The sequence below is a fragment of the Hoplias malabaricus genome, chromosome 14 (assembly GCF_029633855.1).
Source record: "Hoplias malabaricus isolate fHopMal1 chromosome 14, fHopMal1.hap1, whole genome shotgun sequence".
Taxonomy (NCBI): Eukaryota; Metazoa; Chordata; class Actinopteri; order Characiformes; family Erythrinidae; genus Hoplias; species Hoplias malabaricus.
In genome coordinates this window covers 34995783-35017434 of record NC_089813.1, presented here as the reverse complement: position 1 = coordinate 35017434, position 21652 = coordinate 34995783, and the positions used below count along the sequence as shown (strand labels likewise).

General features: G+C 41.9%; 1 protein-coding gene across 1 annotated transcript in view; it reads left to right on the top strand.

Moving 5' to 3' along the window:
- The first annotated feature begins 2195 nt into the window (after nucleotides 1-2195).
- med27 (mediator complex subunit 27) overlaps nucleotides 2196-21652 on the top strand; it is a 78903-nt gene continuing 59446 nt past the window's right edge. The window contains exons 1-2 of the mRNA XM_066644218.1: nucleotides 2196-2417; nucleotides 2985-3129. Coding sequence (XP_066500315.1) covers nucleotides 2215-2417; nucleotides 2985-3129 — 348 coding nt within the window. The 5' untranslated portion in view covers nucleotides 2196-2214. The remainder of the gene's footprint in view (nucleotides 2418-2984; nucleotides 3130-21652) is intronic.

Sequence of the window (21652 nt, the reverse complement as noted above, 5' to 3'; positions counted from 1 at the left end):
GTTTCTGTGTATTTGGAGGATATAAAGCGTCCCGGGAGCAGCTGAGGCTTAAAGAGGCAGAGCGGCGGTCACATGACTCTCTCGGAGCACCTGAGACAGGAATATCAACTTCAGATCCAAACTTAAAAACCCCTCCCGTGAAATAAGCAGCGACGCCATTCAGTTCAGAAACTGAAGTGTTGCAAAGACCATCTCAAAAAGGGTACATTCAGACAGACAAGCTTTATTACATCATAAACCTAAGAAACCAATTGTGCAGGGTCGGCTTTTCAGGTTGTGTGCGAGTGGTGGGGTGGGGTAGGGTTGAGTGGAGAAATAGAGGCAGAGAGTTACATCTAAACCACTTTTAAAGAACAAGGGTTTTTTTTTTTCTTGGAAATAGCTCATAAATCTGTCATTCTGATGAACAGATATTGACTTTTAGGTGTTTAATCAAACACTGGAAAGGGACTGTATTTAAAAAAAAACCTCCACATTTTTTGTTTTTGCCAAAAATTTGGCTTTAAGCCTAATTTTACTGAATAGAAAAAGTGGTTTTAAGTCAGATGTAAGAAAATAGCCCACTCTATATACATTCATTGTATTTATTTCCTCATTTTGAATAATTTATGAACAGTCTTGTTTTGCACCACATAGTAATATACTCTCTCTGCTGCTCTAAAGGACCCTTGTCTAACGTTTTCATACATTCTGTTCTTACCTCCATGGTCCACACATGACCTTGGTGTTGAAGCATTTATCAAAAACAGACATACGTCACCTTCATGGAACCATTTTCTAAAGTCTGTCTTTGACTTATAATATTTTCTGGAATGTTTAATTTGCAAATGCAACAAACAGAAAAGTATAGGCTACTTAATATGCATCTGTAAACAGTGTATGGTGGTATTATATCTCAACAAAATATGCAGGAAAAAAAAAGGAAAGAAAAACAAAGGCATTTCCATTATATAAAAATCATACATCATACAATTCCATTACAATTTCATACATTCATTTGTTATTGTCCTAGGACTGTACATGGCTATAATATGGGCTATTTATTTTGTGAAGTGAGAGAAAAACAATGCCAACACAGCTGCATTCATTTTAAATAATTTATGTACTAAATTCTCAACCACCATTGGCTTGGTTTTGCAGATTGTGTTGGTTTTAATTATCACCCTTCACTAGTTAAAACTGCTTTTTTAAAAAAATCAAGGGGTTAACCTTGTGCTGAGCATGTGTCTCTTTGATGGGGTTTCTTCTATAGAAGACATGCTCAATAAGCAGTCAATGCTGTGGCTGAGCATTTACATTTTGGAAATCAGACAACCAGAGTTTCTTATGTAATAAATCAAAGTCTCCTAAACTTGTGTGGTAGGACTTTTGGGCTTCAGGCACGTGCAGGAAGGGAAGGGTGTAGGCAGAGCCAGGGAGCAGCTATTCACTGATGGGTGCATACAGAATGGAGTTCTATCAATGCCACTTTTAAGTCATTAAATTATGTGCTATTCATTGGGTATATCTGATAAATATGCTGTGAGGAGTTTGGTGTGTTCTCCCTGTGTCTGCCTGGGTTTCCTCCGGGTGACATAGTCCAAAAACACACGATGGTAGGTGGTTTGGCGACTCAAAAAGTGTCCATAGGTGTGTGTGTGTGTGACCTTATGAAGGTCTGGCGCCCCCTCCAGGGTGTATTCCTGCCTTGCGCCCAATGATTCCAGGAAGGCTCTGGATCCACCGTGACCCTGAACTGGATAAGGGTTACAGATAATGAATGAATTAAAGGTGTGTGTGTGTGTGTGTGTTGCCCTGTGAAGGACTGGCGCCCCCTCCAGGGTGTGTTCCTACCTTGTGCCCAATGATTCCAGGTAGGCTCCGGACCCACCGCGACCCTGAACTGGATAAGCAGTTACATATATTGAATGAAGGAATAATAAATATGTAATGTTGGTGAACAGAGATTTAACTGTTCTGTTTTCATTTCTTAATCTTTGATAGAAAAATCAAACATCGGCAACTGACTTTTGTAAACCACTGTGAACAAAGAAGAAATAATGAGATTAAAATGTATGGATTATAACCAAAGACTCTAATGGTACATTCTCCCGTTCTCTCCAAGAATCACATTACGTCTTTGTAGGCGGCAACACTTTTTGAAACTACAAATTCCAGTGTTCGGCGTTACTCAATGACGTCATTTGCGCGCCGGCGCTCAGAGTAGAAACAGACATGGCGGATGTTATGAATGTTGGAGTGAATTTAGAAGCTTTTTCTCAAGCTATTAACGCCATTCAGGCGCTCAGGTCCAGCGTGACCAGAGTTTTCGACTCACTGAAAGATGGCATGAAAAATAAGGACACGCTAGAGGGACGAGAAAAGGCATTCATCACTGAATTTCAGGACAATTTACAGTCAGTGAATCGCGACTTAACGTGAGTGAATAAACAGCTCTGGAAACATGAACTCCTCTTCTGCGCTCTTACTGTATATATTTCACTTGTCTTATTGAGCAGCATGGCGGTCTTAAACACAGTAGAGTAAAAATATCGTGACTTGTTGGTTTCCTACATTAAAACTACATTACCCGTATAGCTACTCGTTATTTTTACTAAGTTAAACTCATCACGGTTGTAGTTTTTCAGCACATTCATAATAAAGTCCCCTCTGGCCATTGATTAAACCCCAAAAACTTAGTTCTGTTTATTAAAAATACTTAAATAAAGTTAATTTAAAGTGGCTTAAATCACATAGTATCACATAATTCACAGATTAAAGAGAAAATTAAAGAAGCAAACATTCTACACTAAACGTGTCTTGCCTAACTTTGTTGAAGGACAGGGGCAATTTGGGTGCATTTTAATTTTCAGCAAATTATTAATTTGAGAATCTATAAGAGGTTTTTCAGCCCATATTTGCCAGAATATGGTGTACGTATTAGTCACAGGAAGGCAGCCATTTGTGCTTATGTCATATAATCATCCTTGTCTTTTTTTATTCAGTGAGTTGGAGCGACTCAGTAATCTGGTCGGAAGACCATCAGAGAGCCATCCCCTACACAACAGTGGTTTACTCAGTTTAGATCCAGTACAAGACAAAACCCCTCTCTACAGCCAGCTTCTCCAGGCTTACAAATGGTCCAACAAGGTAAGAGAAATTCAGCAGTTTAAAGTGTTCCATACACAGCAGTGCCATTAACTAATATAGAAGTACATGGATATGTTGTATAAACTAGGCCTGGGACATGCAGAGATTTCTGATTAGGTCTTGATAATGAAACTGAACGTGTTTTGAAATGGTGGCAGTACAATAATGTGAAAAGTGCTGTGTATGTGCTGATCACAGTGGGTCTTCTAACCTTTCAAAGTATGTCCACATCAAATGTATTCCAGTTGTCCATTCATCATGGAATATCACACAATATAAACAAAAAGAAATGATTGGAAAACATGGTTACATGGGTTTGCTGATGTCTAATATATTTATGTCCATACTTACGTCAAATATATTCAGTGCTGATGAAATAAATAAGAAATTGTCAGAATTGTTTGTACATGAGAATGCTGTTATTTCACCTCTCATTCAGATTATAGCAGGCTTTAGCATCTTAGCTATATTTGACGCCTGTATTTTGAATGGTATGTGGATTGTTTTAGTGCGACTCAAACACAAACGCATCTAATGTAGCTACTCAAGGCCTTTCCAGGTCAGGGTTTGGACACAGTGTTGTCAGTGTGTCTCGTCCTGCTCAATAGGGCCAGTAAATTCACATTAAACTTAGCCTTGATGATTTAAACATTTTTAAGAACACTTTGCTTAATGTGTGATTCATTGTTGTACACGTGTTCTCTTATTGGACTTTTATTTAAAACATGTTTTCTGAAGTTTATTCCTGGTGGAGGGGTACATTCAGGGCATTTTAAGGGGAAATAGGGGTCAGAGACCTTGTTTAAATCTCATCACTAGAAATATATAAAAAAAGGTGTGTTCAAAATTAGCTTATTTTTATTATTAATCTTTGTTTTGAACCATGTTTTCAGGTTTGACTCAAGGTTGAGTCAGAAAGCTTGGGGTTTATTGTATTAAAAAAAAAGCCACTCATTCTAAAAGGTGTATCCTAAATAGACCATCAGTAACCCTAGAATGACATCGCTGGTCCTGGCAATCCATCAGAGTAGCTGAGAAATCCAGGAAAATTGTGCTCTAAGTGTGTGGATTAATATTAGGTCCTTGAGACAATCCTCTTGATTGCACACAGATGGCACCTACCCCAGAGAGCAGGCACTCGAGACCCAACAGATGTGGACCTTCTTAACGCAGTCTCAACATTTTCCCAATATCCATTACAACCAAGTGCTGGGGCTCCTTTGATCATTGCTACTTTTGTGCGCTGAGTGCTTTTCAACGGGATTTGCTATTCTTGCTGTAAATTTTGCTAAAGGATGCCTCCCTTTTATTTGCCTGGCCTTTGATGTCTAGAGCTCAGGTGGATGCGGAGGCATGGTGATTGATTGCAGAGGTTTGAGAAAACAAGCACGGATTGGGGAAGCTGCCGTTGTTTTAACCGACTCTGGTTTTGAGTCTTTATATTAATGTTTTCCTACGCTTTACACAATAGTGGGAACGGATGTGTGTTTTGTCCAGATGAACCTCGACGTTCCTCAGATGAAATGGTGCTGGGTATCAGGGCGGGGCTGAGCTGATATGGAATGACTGGGATGAAAGTGTTGGATCAATAGTGGTTGTCAGTTCATTGATCAGTCTGCGAGGTCTGGGCGCTGACAGGTGTGCTTAGCTCTAGTTTAGCTCTTCTTTAGCTCTTGTTTAGTTCTTATTTCAGCTGCTTTCCCATCCACGCCCACTGCCTCGCTCATGGCTCTGCTGCTGAAACAACCTGACACTTTGTGTTGTATTGTTTTTGGGATCAGATAGGGTGCCGTTTGAGGCTAAAACTGCAGAATCAATACAGACATCCGTTCCTGAGTCTAGACCTGTTGTGAGCGTTGTGAGCAGGATCTCCCACACGGAGAAGCAGATTTTTCACCTTGTGAATGTGGTCATACATGCAAATGCCTTTCTTGTTTTGAGCCCTGAATTTTGTATGGAAGTGAGTGGTGTAGATTTGATGAGTTGCTCTTTTTTGGACATTAGGGTCCTGGGGAGTCTGCTGCTCTCATAGAATTGAGAGAGAATCTCTCTTCTCTCCCAAAGTCACCACAATCACTGCCACAGACAAACCCACAGATAAAGTAGTTTTCTCATGTTTGGATATTTTTTTCTGTAATTTTTGAGTCATGCTCTAATAAGTGTTCATTTGTATAAAATTATTGTTGGCTAGGGCTGGACAATATGGCCGAAATTTATATCACGATATATTTCTTAATATTGATGGATACAACATAATTTCGATATTGATCTAAAAAAATTAAAGTCACAGAAATTGGGTGCATTTTTTGTAAATATTAATTTTTTTAAGCTAATTTTAAAATTGAATGCAATGAAGTGACGTCAGCGTCTGTAATGACCGCCAGTCAGTGACAGGTGCTGTGAATAATGTATAATGAAATATGGAAATGTGTTTAAAAATCATGTAATTGTTACAAGAGGTCCTCGGGTTACATCAGTCCCGATTTACAATGTTTCGTGGTTATGACACATCTCCCATTTACTGTATAAAGCCTTGTTTCGATTTAAGTGGTTTTGCGTCGTAAACATCGTAACGTGAACTTCGTGTTTGGTGTGCGCGGCGGAAGAATACACGGTTACGCGGCTCAGGACCGAGGAGGATAGGTGTGAGGATAGAATAAGTGCTTACAGTATGTTATTTATGTACAGTATGTACGTATGTTCCGACTTACACTGAAAATCGGTTTACAATGCGATGTACGAGCGGATCAACGTCGTAAGTCGAGGACCCCCTGTATATGGACATTTCTGGACTTGCTGGACCAGTCTGCTGCCGAGTATAAAGCGGCAGGGATGAAAACAGCACCTCCAAATCTTAGTCGGAAAGGGTTGGAGTGCTCTCTCCAGGTTGGACAGGTCTCCTGCCTCAAGTAGAGGAGCACAAGTGTCTCGGGGTCTTGTTCATGAGTGTGGGGAAGATGGAGCTGGAGGTGGACAGGCAGCTCGATGCGGCACCTGCACTAATACTTTCTTTGCCTATCTGTTGTGGTGAAGAGAGAGCAGAACTGAAAAGCAAAGCTTTTGATTATCATGTCACATGGTTTGAATGAAAATAAAGCTGAGTCTGAGTTAAATAACTATGTTTAATCACATTTGTATATATTAGACTTTAGATGTAAACGTTACACCACCTATGGCACTATGCTAAAAATTCACCTTGGATTTAATCAGAATTGTTTGAGTGATTTGTTGTGAGAGTTTGGTGTTGTAGTGTTATGCTGCTAAAGTGCATTTTTACATCTCAGTATTATTGAATAACAGAATGTCATGTGATTCCAGACTTCTGAATGCTACTGTTTATGAGCTCAGATTGTGGCTGAGGTCTTTGTAGTAGATGTGGAAGACCCCTCCCTCTCCTCACCTCCATAGTGGGGCTAGGCAAGTTTCCCACACCCCGGGGTCAGGGCCCAGAGCAGCGAAGCTTTAAGGCAGGATTAAGAGCGACTGTGCTGGACGCTGTGAAGGCAGATGTGGGATGTGGGCATGGAGCCGAGACGCTCTGCAGGATTATTGACGCTAACATCGGACCTGACTGCGGCAGCACACACACATACACTTGCACACTGATGTAAACTCAATCGATACAAGACACTCTTGCCATGTGAATAAGGCTCTGTTAACGTGCAGGAGGACCATTGTAAAGCCATGAATTTGGCAACTAGGTCTTTACAGCGTCAGCCAATGAGGGTGGGAACATCACCTGTTCACCTGGGACACCCCTGGTATTTACAGAGAATCCCTGAGGAAGTGGTTAAAGGCTGAGAGATATTAGCAAAGATTAGTCAGATTCAGAAGTATTCATTTCCAAAAGAATCATTTGCTTGACCTTTGAAGATTCCTCCTCCTCATGTTTGCTGTATTTATCGCTAATGAATCTAAATCCCGATCTGTTTTACAAGCTCCTCCTCTCCGCTCCCCTCCCTCCATAGAGCCCTTATTGTCTCCAGGAACGCTGTGTGAATTCCCCCCACCCCCCAGCTGTCCCGAGGACTTGAAGAAATCCGAGGTTGCATTTTTCAAAGTGAATGATGCATAATCTGGTCAGGAATTACTGGAGCACTGCATGGCTGGATTGGATTTGTGAGCGAGTGAATAAACATTTCATTAAAGAGAGGCATGTTCAGCCCTCGGCGACCACCTGCCAATCAACATCACACACGCGCGCCGCCTGATGTAGTCAAGAGGAGAACTCTCAAGGTCTCGTTTTACTCCAGGCCTCTGTTTTATTAAACAGGGACATGCATTTTTTTCCTCTCTTCAACCTCTAATCTAACGTGATCATGGCTTTCCCAGAGTACTTCCAGTCCTCTTTGCTTCTAGAAATATCCTTATAATTTTAGGAAATCTGTCCTACTGTAATTGTGGTTTTAAGAGAAGCAAGAAAGAATTAATTTTATTGCTTACACTTGCAAAAAAGAGCTCTGCAATAAAGGCAGTGGTGGTGTTTTGCTTCAGCATTTGTCAATATACTGTATAGCCACAAATAATATATATATATATATATATATAGACACACACACATTTCCCCCTCCTCTCTAATTGTAAGGAAGGTATTTAGCAAATTCTAATGCAGAACTAATTAACTTGCTAATTAGTTTAGCAGATTACTCAGCCATAACATTATGACCATTATGACTCCTTGTGTCTACAGTCCCTATCCATTCTCTCAGCTTCTCTGCCCATAGAGATCTATTTGTAGTTCTTCAAATACAGACTGTTGTCTGCCTGTTGCTCTCACCACTGATGAAGGACCAGAGAATGACCAGCACACACTGTGCAGCAACAGATGACCTACTGTCTCTGACTTTCCATCTACAAGATGGACCACCGAGGTAGGTGTGGGCACGGTGTTTAAAAACTCAAGCAGCTGTCCTGTGTCTGATCCACGAATACCAGCACAACACAAACTAACCCACCACCACCACGTCAGTGTCACGGCATGATCCTCCATCTAAATCGTTCCTGCTCCGTGGTGGTCTTGCGATGGTCCTGATCATTGAAGCACAGGGTAAAAGGGGGCTAATACGGACTGTAGAACTACAAGGTGCTCCTGTGTGGTCAGTGGAGCTGAGAGAATGGACAGTGAGTGTAGAAGAGGTGATCGTAATGATATGGCTGATCAGTGCATGTTAAATATATGAAGTAAAATGGTAATTGTGTGTAAAATGTGTAGTAGTAGGTTCAGTGCAGAACTCTTATTTTCAATTAAAAAAGTCACCACAGCGTTTAACCAGGTGCCCAGATGTTCTCAATGGAGCTTTATGGAGCTCTGTACTAACAGAGTGGGGAAACAGTAATTGAAGTAGTTGGTTCAAAACGCATTGAAACGATCCTTGTTATGATCTGAGTTTTGGTTCCAAACGCTTCATCCACACAGACAGTAAACCCAACAGAACCAGATCAGGTTCCTGTAGGCTGAACAGTAATGATAGCTTCCTTCCAGATAAAAATCTTCCTCTGTCTTTTTTTTTTATCAGTGTTTCCCCTCCACATCTCTGGAGCATGACGGGGAAGACACTAAATCATTGTCAATTACGGCGGGTCTGTGCGGGAGGGAGAGTTTAATGGAAGCTAACGCTGTGATTAACACTCACAGCTCGCGGCCAGCTGTGAGTCTCCGCCGTCAGGGAGCACTGAGACGGTTAAGTAGCTGCTTATCTCTGCTCCTGCGCGAGGGGAAGACATCACTGTTCACCCAGTGGCTATTATTGCCTCCCGCCTCCTGCTGCCTACTGGCGGAATTGGCAGGGGCTGCCAGGCACAGGTGAATAATAGGACAAGCCAAACAGGCTTTCAGCGTAATGTTCTGGAGAGCGTGGGAAAATTTCAGCGTCTCCTGGTTTGGATTGAGGCCTGACCATTATAAACGCTCTGTTTCATACACTGTTATTGGTAAGTATTCGTATAACCAACACTATTAACCAGTAACATTTTGGATTTAATTTCAATGAAACTGTCTGCCCTGTTGTCGAATTTGATAAGCCTGCGCTGTAGAGACCAAAGGCTAAGGCACGTATCCTCATTTGGGTAGACCCCCCCCCCCCTTCTCTCAGAGCCCAGCCGTTTTGGCAGCACAGGAGCAGAGCGGACATTTACAGGCTGCAAAAAACATTAATTTCTCAGTTATTACTTTTCTCAAACCTGAGATGCTAAGTGTTCAAGAGTTTTTCCATTCCACCTTAAACAGTGCAAGTAGATAGTTTTTCTGTGGCCTAGATTAGTTTCTAATAAGTTCAAAGGAACACTAGGTAAGATTTATTTATTGCTCCTGGGCTTCCTAGTGTTATTAATTTATACAGAACTGTACTGAAATGAGGGCGGCACGGTGGTGCAGCAGGTAGTGTCGCCTGGAGGTTGTGGGTTCGATACCCACTCCGGATGACTGTCTGTGAGTTGGTGTGTTCTCCCTGTGTCCGCGTGGGTTTCCACCGGGTGACTGACTGTGAGGAGCGTGGTGTGTTCTCCCTGTGTCCGCGTGGGTTTCCACCGGGTGACTGACTGTGAGGAGTGTGGTGTGTTCTCCCTGTGTCTGTGTGGGTTTCCTCCGGGTGACTGTCTGTGAGGAGTGTGGTGTGTTCTCCCTCTGTCTGTGTGGGTTTCCTCCGGGTGCTCCGGTTACCTCCCAAGTCCAAAAAACACACGTTGGTAGGTGGATTGGCGACTCAAAAGTGTCTGTAGGTGTGAATGTGTGTCTTGCCCTGTGAAGGACTGGCGCCCCCTCCAATGTGTATTCCCACCTTGCCCAATGATTCCAGGTAGGCTCTGTACCCACTGCGACCCTGAACTGGATAAGCGCTTACAGATAATGAATGAATGAATGTACTGAAATGAGTGGGAAGAAGTGAGTTTCATTTTTCTACCCCCCTCCAAAAGGTACATATTGCAGTTTATTCAGTGCTGAACCCAGAGCACCAAAGAAATATCACAATAAAGCTGTAATTGTATTGTAAAAATATCAAGTAATGTTTCTTTAAAGTGGACTGGAATGTTCTCTGTGCTAGAATGTACCTTTGGCACCATTTTAAGGTGGAATTAAACATATTGAAGGCAGCAGAAAGCAACTACTACACCATTAAATGTGGAAAGTTGCTAGAACATCATTGCTGCCCCATTTAAGTTGTCACGGAAAGTCTGTAAATGCAAGTAACTGCTGCACCGCTTAAGGTGAAAAGGAAAATTCTTATAAGAAGTTGCACTTGAGCTAGTGCAGCGTTTGTGAGGGTGCAACCAACAGTGGAACACATTATGACTGACTGTACACCCTCATTTTAAAAACACCTGGAGATAGACATACATTTAAATGAGATTAAAAATGGGTTGCTTTGCTGGGAGAAGGAGGAGCTACACATCATACAGCCACCAGCTAGCAGAGGCGCTACAACTGTGCTGGTTTCACTGCTTTTCTACAGTCATTGGTTTACGCCAAAGAAAGAAGCTTAGAAAGACTCCTGCACACCAAACGACAAGCCCCTTCACTAGAGGGTTTGTGGTGCTGGGTAGCAGTGTGTTGTTGTACCACGTAGTACGTGTTAAAATAGGTTCAGATAAACAAGAGGCTAAATAAGTTGTAACAGCTCAACATGTTTAGAAGAGATGTCTAATCACTCATTTCTGTTTGTGTTGTAAGGATCAGAGTACTGCTACAGAGAATTAAAAGAAATTTTCCAGTGTACGCTCACGACTTATTACATCTTTGAGGTTAGACACTAAAATATCAGAGAGATTTTCCTTGAAAGCTGGATTCTTTTTGCCAGGCTTTAAAGGAGACATTTTGAGTGTTTTACATCAGAACCATAATTACGAGACGCAGTTTTATTTGATGCTCCTCTACTTGCTCTTGCATATTCATAAAGCAGGACAGATGGTCTAAACATTTGGTCTGTAGGTAAATACTAAACTGTTTGTCCTGGATTTTTATTTATTTATCTAAGATTTCTAGGATTGGGTGCATGTGCTATTTGTTATAGACTCCAGCTAAAATATTGTCCAGCGCAGCTTTTTCTCCTGAACTCTTGAGTGGCGTTCTCAAGGTCACATTGCCAAAGGCGGTCCGTATTTTCCTCTTTAACAGCCCACTGTCCGGCGCAGGCACACAGCTAATGAGTGCAGCGATAAAGTGCCTGCAATTAGTCCTTCTTGGGCCAAACCAGCAATGTGGCAATTTACCTGAGCATGAGAGGAAACCCTGTGATTTCCAGACGTGAGACTTTAACATGGTGTGGACCCTTTCATTTATAAAATTTGTATCTCTTCATGTTTCATCCTCCTTTGAAAATTTAATTAGAGGTCACTAACCAGAACCAGCCACACACTGGATGCTGAGCTTTCCTCCTGCAGTGTGTAGGGTACTGTGTGAAAGTCGGAGACCACTCTTAATTTGTGTTAAAAAAAAAAAAAAAAAACAGCCAAGTACCAAGTTTCTGTTCAGCTCCAAGGCTGGTCAACAAAATGACATCTTAATGTCTTCATTTATTTTAGCAAATGTATGATTTTTAAAAAAATAAAAGTATTTATTTATATTTATTTGAACAAATATGATATTGTCTAATAACGTCTGTAGATATAAAGCACTCCATGGACCTGGCTGTTAAATTACTCACTCACTCATTCACCGATTCACTCCAACATCTTTAGCCACTTTTTAATTCTTCACAAGGGGGTGCTGTTTCACTGTTTCACATTATTGATAGTGTGTGCTCATGTTAAACACAAGGTGCATTTTATCCATTCCAGCTTCATCCAAATCTAAATCAAAGCTACATTTCTTTATGCATTTTGCTTATTGTGAAATGTCTTCATGTGACATATTTTTTTGTATATCACCCACACAAGGCACAGCTTATCATTGGGTGAACTGCCTAAATGATCAGTTGTTGAGTAATGTTAATCAATCAGGTGTTCAATTCCTTGAAGTGTGATGACCATGTGATCAACAGTGGCCTGACCTGGAGTCACCACTCACCTTTAACTAATCATTGGTTATGCTTTCTCCAGCCTTGTCATTGGTATTTGGGTTATAATTTACTACAGCGTCTACATATTTATTTATTTAGGTTAAAACTAATCAAAAGGTCCCATGGTGAGTGGACCAGGAGCTAATGGCTTTTCCCCCTACTGTAAAGATTGTGTTTAAGAAGAAAAAAGAGACTCATGTGGCTGTTTATGGACTTTAATCATGTGCTGAATGAAGCTGTCAGAGCGAACAAATGGTGAGGCTCAAAGGCCATGCCCACGTCCACATCAGAGAGCCAGCATGATCGCTACGGCAACATGGCTCAGCCCTGTGCTTAATGATGGAGCACATGGCTGCGATTGGTGTGCCAGGCTGGACTAATAGGTCGCGTTGCTTTAAGATCAGCTCGGAGGGACGAGGGGTGGGGTTGGGGTGGGTGTTGGGAAGGGTTAAAGGGGTGGGTGAGGGGGACAAGGGGGAGGAAGGTGGGGGGTGGAGTAAGAAAGCAGCAACCTTTTGAAAATGTGCCGCTTAGAGGAAAGATGTTTGATGTAACTTTGCGAGCGTGGATGCCCTATTAGTCGCCAGGAAAGAGGCGACTGAGTTTAAAGGCAAACAGCAGCTAATTCTTCATTAAACAGAATCATGAACAGAGCAGCTTTCATAACAGCTTCTCAACATTTAGTTTTCCTAATTGTAGACATGTGCATGTGTGTGTGTCTGTCTCTTAATCAGAGGAAAAGATGAAATGTGTTTCAGAGTCAAGCCAAGTTCTCTTTTGATTAAATATTTGGCACAGAACAAATAAAGCTTTTAAATGTGTGTGTGTGTACACCTATATAATTGTGTGCAATAGTTTGATCCCTCTTTTCAAATCATACGTTGTCTTAATTTTCTGTGAAAACGAGGCTTTGATGGGATTGAGCGTTAGGGTCACTGCATTAAAAATAACTATTAAGTAAATAATTCAAAGAATAGAGTATTAGAATATTCCCAGAATAAAATAAGAATAAACACTGAATTTAATCTTGGAATTCTCTCTTTATTTTCTGAATGTTCTGACTTTTATTCTCAGCTTTTTAATTATTATTATTATTATTATTATGCAGCAGGTAGTTGTCGCAGTCCCCCATGTCCGCGTGGGTTTCCTCCGGGTGCTCCGGTTTCCTCCCACAGTCCAAAAACACACGTTGCAGGTGGATTGGCGACTCGAAAGTGTCCGTAGGTGTGTGTGTCTGTGTTGCCCTGTGAAGGACTGGCGCCCCCTCCAGGGTGTATTCCCGCCTTGCGCCCGATGATTCCAGGTAGGCTCTGGACCCCCCGCGACCCTTAATTGGATAAGCGGTTACAGATAATGGATGGATGGATGGATGGATAGTTGTCGCAGTCACACAGCTCCAGGGACCTGGAGGTTGTGGGTTCGAGTCCCACTCCGGGTGACTGTCTGTGAGGAGTGTGGCGTGTTCTCCCTGTGTCTGCGTGGGTTTCCTCCCACAGTCCAAAAACACACGTTGGTAGGTGAATTGGCGACTCAAAAGTGTCCGTAGGTGTGTGTGTGAGTGAATGTGTGTGTCTGTGTTGCCCTGTGAAGGACTGGCGCCCCCTCCAGGGTGTATTCCTGCTTTGCGCCCAATGATTCCAGGTAGGCTCTGGACCCACCGCGACCCTGAATTGGATAAGTGGTTACAGACAATGAATGAATTATTATTATTATTATTATTATATAATATAATACAACCCACACAGACTGAAACAAGTCAGTTTTTTGTAGGCTGCCTAAAGTGCAGATATATTCGTGCCTGCTTTTCTGTCTCCAATCACAGTGCTGGAAGTGAGAGCAAAACAATTACAGTGAGCGCTGAAAAATAACAGCACTGTAAATCTGAAGAAAATGAAAATGGAGAGGGGAAAAAAAGAAAAATGGCTAAAATCCAGAGCTTCTGTTCCTCGCTCCTCACTCATGGGCTCTCGCACTGAACTCCGCTGTGGCTCAGTTTCACTTAAAGGAACAGGGGCCGAAACCAGTCGTTCTGAACAGGGCTTTGTAGGCATGGGGAGAACACTGCTGTGCTGTTTGATCCTTGTGGTATTTTGAAAAAAAAGTGTCACAGAGGTTTCATTAACTTGCCTTAACCCCAGAACTCTGTTAACTCACATCAGCGAATCACAATGTGGCATTTGTTCGACTGGAAAAGATCACATGACTTTTCAGTGCTCAGACGATAGGGATTCTTTCTTCAAAACATGTACCAAAACCCAGATTGTTCAGTTTTATTTTTCACAGCACGATAGCTGTAGCTAATGAAGAGACCAGTGTGTGTGCGTGTGTGTGTTTAATGTTCCTTCCCTATCTCAGTGTTTATCAGACAGTACAGCAGTAACTTGTTAATGAAGCACATGGCGTTCTACATGACACCACATTAAATGCTGCTGTTTAATTAAACTTGATAAGAATCCTTATTAGCTAATTTCTTAAGCAGATAATGGCCAACTGCTTTTTTTTTTCTTGGCACTGCCAAATCGTTCCTTACTCATCTGAGGGGTTTAGATGAGTGCTGTGCACCCAACGTTTACAAATGTCGCTTATAATAAATGATTTAAGCTGCTTCAAGGTGCATTTGGAAAAAACTGACCAGTGGAATAGAACGATTCGATGTCGCTTAATGTGATGCTCCAATGTGTTCTGAAGTGATGGAGCACCATCCAGTCCCATTCAGATTAGTTGGAATGGAGTTGGTACTCCAGAACTAATCACCCAACGTCAGCACCTGACCTCCCTAATGCTTTGTGTCTGCCATCAGTTCCTCACAGCGGCGTTTCCGTTAGAGGATTAGAAGCTGATACAGTCTCCCCATTAAAAACCAATGTTGTGTGAGGTGTTTGTGATGTGTGTTCGTAGACCTGGCCACCAGATCCTGTAAGAAATTTTCTGATAATAATGATAGGGGGAGGGGGCGAGGGGGAGTCTGATCCCTCCATAGCTGTAATTTCATCAGCGTCCAGCGCAGGTTTTGGATCTTATTAAAACTCTGCTGCACTGTCACACACCTCGCTCGCCTTGTTCAATCACAGCCGCCGCAAACTTGTTTAAATCCAAATGAGTTTTCCCGAGAAGGAATATGCCTGGTGTCATTTGCGTTTCCCCCCCGTATCCCTGATTTATGAGAACCGGGCGCGGAAAACACCCCGGACCTCCAGATCCTCGCCTGATATTTAAAAATTAATTAACCCCTCGACTGCAGTATCGTTAGTTCCTCTCCCTGCTGTCCGTCAATCTCCCTCGCTCGCTCTCGCTCTCTCTCCCCCTCCATCCTTTCATCTCCAGCTGAATTTGGAGCTGCCATTTTAGCCTTAAACATTGCACTCCAGGGCTTTTAAACAGGGTTAGAGTCCAGTGACCGAACTTTGTGGCTTTGATCAGGCAGCAACATTATTGTATTTAGGTCATTTTCATAAAGCCTCTGGGTCAGTTTGTGTATACACACTACTCTCTCATCCTCATAAAACACCACAAACAGTCACACATGAAAAGTTTATCAACATTGGCCTAAAATAAGAATAGTAATAATAATATGTTGTGGTTATATAGTACCTTTCACAAACCCAAGGTCATGTTGCAATATCAGAGGAAAAAAGTGCTAATTTACAATTTAGAATTTACAATTCACAATTTAGAGGAGTGAAAGTGTTCAGAAAAGATTCAGATGGAGAAAGAGTAAGTAAAGAAGAATAACTAGATGAGGTTAGGTAGAGTAACAATTTGACATATTTTATTGATTTACAGAGTAGAAAAAAGTTCAAGGGATATGTTTAAATATAAATTAATGATATGAAAATTCATGTATGCATTCATTTATTCATTCCTGGCATTGGGCAGACTCCTATTCAGTGTAGCATACAGTTTTTAATCATAGATTTAGTTGTAGGTTTAGGTAAATGTAGCATTAGGAGTCTTGCCCAATGACTCTTATTGTTACATCATTGTGTCGAGTGCCTGAGCTGGGATTTAAAGGGGACATATTTAAACATGTTTCTTTTAAAAGTTAGAATAGGTCTATGGGCTGTATAAAACATGTTCATGAAGTTCTTTCCACAAAATCATTCTCATATGAAGAGATCTCACCAGCTCTATTCTTGCAAGTTTCAGTCCCTTTCAGAATGAGCCGTTTAAGGGCTCTGTCACTTTTATGCAAATAAGCTGTTGCTGGCCACGCCCATCCCATATTTACTTTAAGCATTTACGACACGTGAAAATGACAGAAAACAGAGCCACTATCCAAAACTGTATGTTCGTCCGAGTCGGACCCAGAGCAAGAAGAAGAGGAGCCACCTGCACACAGCCTGGGGCCTTATGCAAAATTTGAAAAACTCAGCTAAAATTTGACCATTTTTTGACAGTTGCACCTGACCCTCCACTAATACTCTCCCTCCTTTTTTGGATTAAGAATAAACAGCCAGCCATATACAGAACAAAATGAGGTGTAAACAAACCGTATTTATTCAAAACCAATATATAAATAATCAGATTTAGCATAATTAACTTATTGATCAGGCGGCACTGTGGTGCAACAGGTACGTGTCACAGTCGCACAGCTCCAGGGTCCTGGAAGTTGTGGGTTTTATTCCCGCTCCGGGTGACTGTCTGTGAGGAGTGTGGTGTGTTCTCTCTGTGTCTGCGTGTGTTTCCTCCGGGTGCTCCGGTTTCCTCCACAGTCCAATAACACACATTGGCAGGTGGATTTGCGACTCAAAAAGTGTCCGTAGGTGTGTGTGAGTGAATGTGTGAGTGTGTGTTGCCCTCTGAAGGATTGGCGCCCCCTACAGGGTGTATTCCCGCCTTGCGCCCAGTGATTCCAGGTAGGCTCTGGACCCACCGCGACCCTGAACTGGATAAGAGCTTACAGATAATGAATGAATGAATAAATTTTGTGATCAGCCCTCCAGCATCCAAGTCAGCATTTGTCTTATTCTGTATCAGCTGCAGTCCTTAAAGTGAAATAGAAGAAAAAAAAGCAAACGTAACTGTTTATTCTCCAGCTTGTAGATTTTGTGTCACCAAATGATGCAATAGTTTTGTCCAGGCGCCTGTAACTGCTTCACTGTTTAAGGTGTTTAACAAAAACCTCAAATATGCAGGTGTTAGTGTGATTCTGTGAATATAACGGCAGCATTTAAGGTGGAACTCAAACTTCGCACTTGGAAATAACTACGTCATTTTTGAGGTGGTATGAACTAGTAAGCAGCTTTTAGACTGTACTGGTGTGTTTGGGGAAGTTTAAACGAGTAATAGACAGTTTAAAAACATCGGTGTATGTTCACTTTTCTTCTTCAAAGTTTGGTTTATGATACTGTGATGATGCAAGGCTTTTAAAGTTGTGGAGAGCAGCTATGCAGTGCATGCCACCTCTAAATACAGTGGAGCCTATACTAACGAAATTTCCAAGATACAAACCGGGCATTTGAATATTTTTTGCCTCCACCAACGAACCATGACTCTAGAAACAAACCCAAGCCTCCTCCGAGCCGGTGGCTGGAAATGGCCACTGACCCCAATAGACAAGTCTCCCAGCGCCCAGACTTGAGTGAGCTTTTAAGATTAGCAAATTGTAGTTTTAGCAATTTAGCATTAGTGTAAATAGCAGACATCGAAATTCGTGATAAGTTAAGCCGTATCTACACTTCGTCTCCCCACATTCACCGCCTACTCTCCGTTATTCCACCCACCCCCACCTCCCGTCATACAGCCAGTGCCTGTGTTACTCCTCCAGCCAGTCGCCACGTCTTCAAGGTAGCGATGTGTAACCACTTAAAACTTTATTTATTTATTTTTTTAATTACTGTACCACTGTATTTCTTTTTTATCTTTAGTAACGCTACATGTATTTTTTTTTTACTAATTCAAGAGTGTTGTAAACATGTATCAGTGCAAAAAGGGTGACTTTCGGGGTGGGGGCTGGAACGCATTAATTGCTTTTCCATTATTTTAAATGGGGAAAATTGACTCGAGAAACGAACTTTTCCACTTAAGAACTGGTCACGGAACGGATCAAGTTCGTAGGTAGAGGTTCCACTGTATATTCCCGCGGCTATGTACGTAGACTATAATTTATTAACAATCCAACCTTGAGAAGAACAGTAACAGGATTAACTCACTGCTGTTCCTGCAACTCTCTGGAGTCTTGTGGAGTCTTTTTTCCTCTTTTCATTTCCTGAAGGATAGTTTCTTGCATCTTCTCATGATACACCCTCTCTCCCTAACTTGAGACAAGGTGCCTTTGTTAATTTGCGGTGCTGTACGTAACGTGCGTAGTGAGCGAATCTGTCTGCACAAACACCTTAGTGTGACGTCACAATCCAAACTGCTTGTAGAAGCGAATGATTCCTGACTGCAAAGAAAATGGATGGATGTATTTTTTTCACACATGGAGTGTTTATAAGAGCAGTAGAGACTCGCATGCAAATAGAATAGCACACAAAATGTGAGTTTTGCATATGATGTCCCCTTTAAACCAGGCTCCACTGTGGCACTGGTGTTTCTGATATGAGTCATGACGTAACATCCTTCAAAAAGAAAAAACCCAAAATATATTTGTAAGGACATGCTTTTTTGTAACATTTCAGGCATCGATTTTATTTCACTTTTGTCAACACTTACAGACAATCTCCATTTTCCACATAAAACAATGTCTCTGTAGCATGAAATCATTTTTGTCAGAAAACCCTTTCAAAGGAAAGTGTTGATGTACTGCTCCGGTCTCGCTTCTGCCTCTTAGTACAGAGATGAATCAACTGTCGACTTTCTTCATCGTAGCAAATGAAGAAATAACATATATGACACTGAATATCACCTTCATCCACGCTCCACACTCTTTAGCCCACCATAACCTTGTTTTCTTCTGTTTAAGTGTCAGTGCTGGTTTTAGTTTGCGTTTTCCATGTGTAAAAGCACTGTCACAAACCCTGACTCAGGTATTTGCTCGTTTGTTTCATTGTAAATCTTGAACTTTGACATCTTCCTTGATCTACCGGTATGTTTTTTCCTATTATGACCCTCCATTTTGTTTAGATTTGCATCAAAATTTGGACACGGCTGACTGGAGATATTCTTTTGCCAAGTTTTGTGTTGGATTTTCTTCTTGAAGGAGTTTTATAACTCTTTATAACTCTCTGGAGGGGAAAAGAACAATTAAAACAATGCGGCAATTAGTTCTTTTGTTTATCAGGAATTGATCACAGATGTGGATAGAACTGTCACTTGCTCCGGGACCAGGTGACAGTCGACTATTTGGTGATTCCTGGTGTATGTTGTGAGTTATATTTGCAGCTTTGGGCAGAAGGATTTGTACTTTAACACAACTCAACCTTCAGCTCCTGTAGTGTCAGTTGTTTTGTTTGCTATGTGTAATACATCTTTAAAAACTACCACAGGTGATTTGTACAAATCGAGTTCCCCTTCAGGCAATGTGATTTTAAATTTTTTCCCCTTCTTTTCAGGAGTTTTAGGTGAAGCAACCCTCATAAGCAGTAATTTTTTGCGTCTCTGTGTGCTGAATTACAACTAGTCAATGATCAAAGGCAGTTATTTCGACATGCGCTTAGTATTCGTTAGGTGCTTTTCCTTCTCCTCCGTGTATGCGCAAGACTCCTTTGAATAGATATTGGTTTTGATGTGAGTATGCAATTAGCTGCAGATATGTGGAGTGTGTGTGTGTGTGAGTGTGCGCACTGATGGCTGGAGTGGTGGGCTGCTCCTGGAGGCCCGTTCCAGCCTTTAAACCAACAGCCGCCATGTGCAAGATGCTCGCTTTTTCAGCCGTGCTGCGCTGGGAGAGGGTATGGAAGATGCAGGGTGTAATTACACTGCGAGCGCTGACTGCGGCCCTCTCAAGCTGTTACTGTTTCACCAGTTTAACCCCACGGTAAACCTCTGCACTTTGGGTGGGACAGTGAAGCTTCTTATAATGTTCACTGTACATCCAACAGATTGTAGACATCTGCTCATCTGCATCAGTTCGTCTGAAATGAAGAGCGTACTTGGGTAGCGTGCCTCGTTTGCTGCAGTATCTGCCTCTGTTCTTTTCAGAAGCCTTTACAGCAGATGTTGGAACATTGCTGTGAAGATTTGATAGCCACAAAACAGTAATGAGATCAGGTCCTGACGTTGGATGATTATTTTTTTTATCTTAAATACAGCTCCAAGTCCAACCCCAAGGTTTCAAACAGGGCTTCATTTCTACACTCAGAACAGTCTCACGGCTCCATAGTGGAGCTGATACTCACCTGGCCCATGCTTGGCATTGAGCATGGTCACCCAATACTCATTTACAGCTGCTTCAGAATGTCCCACTCCAGAACAGCAGCCACTACATTAGTTGTTAATGTTTTTCCTCTCGGTGGTAACAATGTCCACTCTTTGGCTTTGTTATACATGTCCTTCTGTCCAGGGACCTTGCTTTCCAAGTTCATTAGAACACATTGGGAGCTTCTCATGATCCAAGTTACACCAAAAACTTTCAGTGACGCTGTGGTCAGGGCCAGTCCATTGCTCTGAAAACACCAGCCTTCTTCCTTTGGTTTGTGAATTGATATCTCTTTTGTCTGTTTAACTTTCTCAGTAATTGTGCCTTGAGAATGGTTTCTTCCTCACAGTAGAAGAATGGATGCAAACACTTAACCTGGATCTCCTGCAGAACCTATACAGCCCAACTAATCAACAACACACACACACCCTTTGGTTTTGCTTTTAAACAGTCTCTCTTTTTCTTATCCCTCATCACTTCATCCTTCTTCCTTTCTTTCGTTTGCTTATCTTTATTTCAGTTTCCGCCTGTTTCTTGTTTTTTCTATTCTTGTGCTTCACCTTCTTATATTTCTTTCACTGTCTTTTTTTTCTCCTCTTTGTTTTGTCTTCCTCTCTCTCCCTGTTGCTCTCTTATTTCACTCTCATGCTTTCTTGATTTTTCTTTCTCCCACTGTCTCTCTCTCTCTTCCTCTTTTTCCTGAGATGCTCCCTCCCTCTCTTCTAACTTTATAGAAGCCTGGGTACGTAAGGACAGTTTTTGAAGGTAAAGGTTTGATAGGACCGGTTCAGAGGACGGGTTCGGGAGAACGGGTTCAGAGGATGGGATGACAAGCCTGGGTTTAGTGCTGTTAGCAGCTAGGCTCAGCTGGGTAAAGCCTGCTGTTAAGTGTTTGGGCACAAAGCTGAATGTGAAGAAAAAGATCCTGCTCTAATTGAATGGAGCAGATAGCAGGAGACTGGAACATGTGCCAAAACACAACACAACAGACACAAGCTAATGACAGATGTGGCTCCCCGCCGTCCCTTTGTGGCCTGTCATTTTCCGCAGCTTACTTCAGACTCTGTCAATTCCGAGGGAAAGATTTAGATTGCGGCAAGCTGCTCCGTGGGAGACGTAAATATTCTTCTCATTTTATTTCTCTCACAAACCTTAAAGAGACTGAGCGATGCGCTGGAATGGAGGTGTAATTCGAACCTTGAATAACTTCTGTAAAAATCAAATCCCTCTC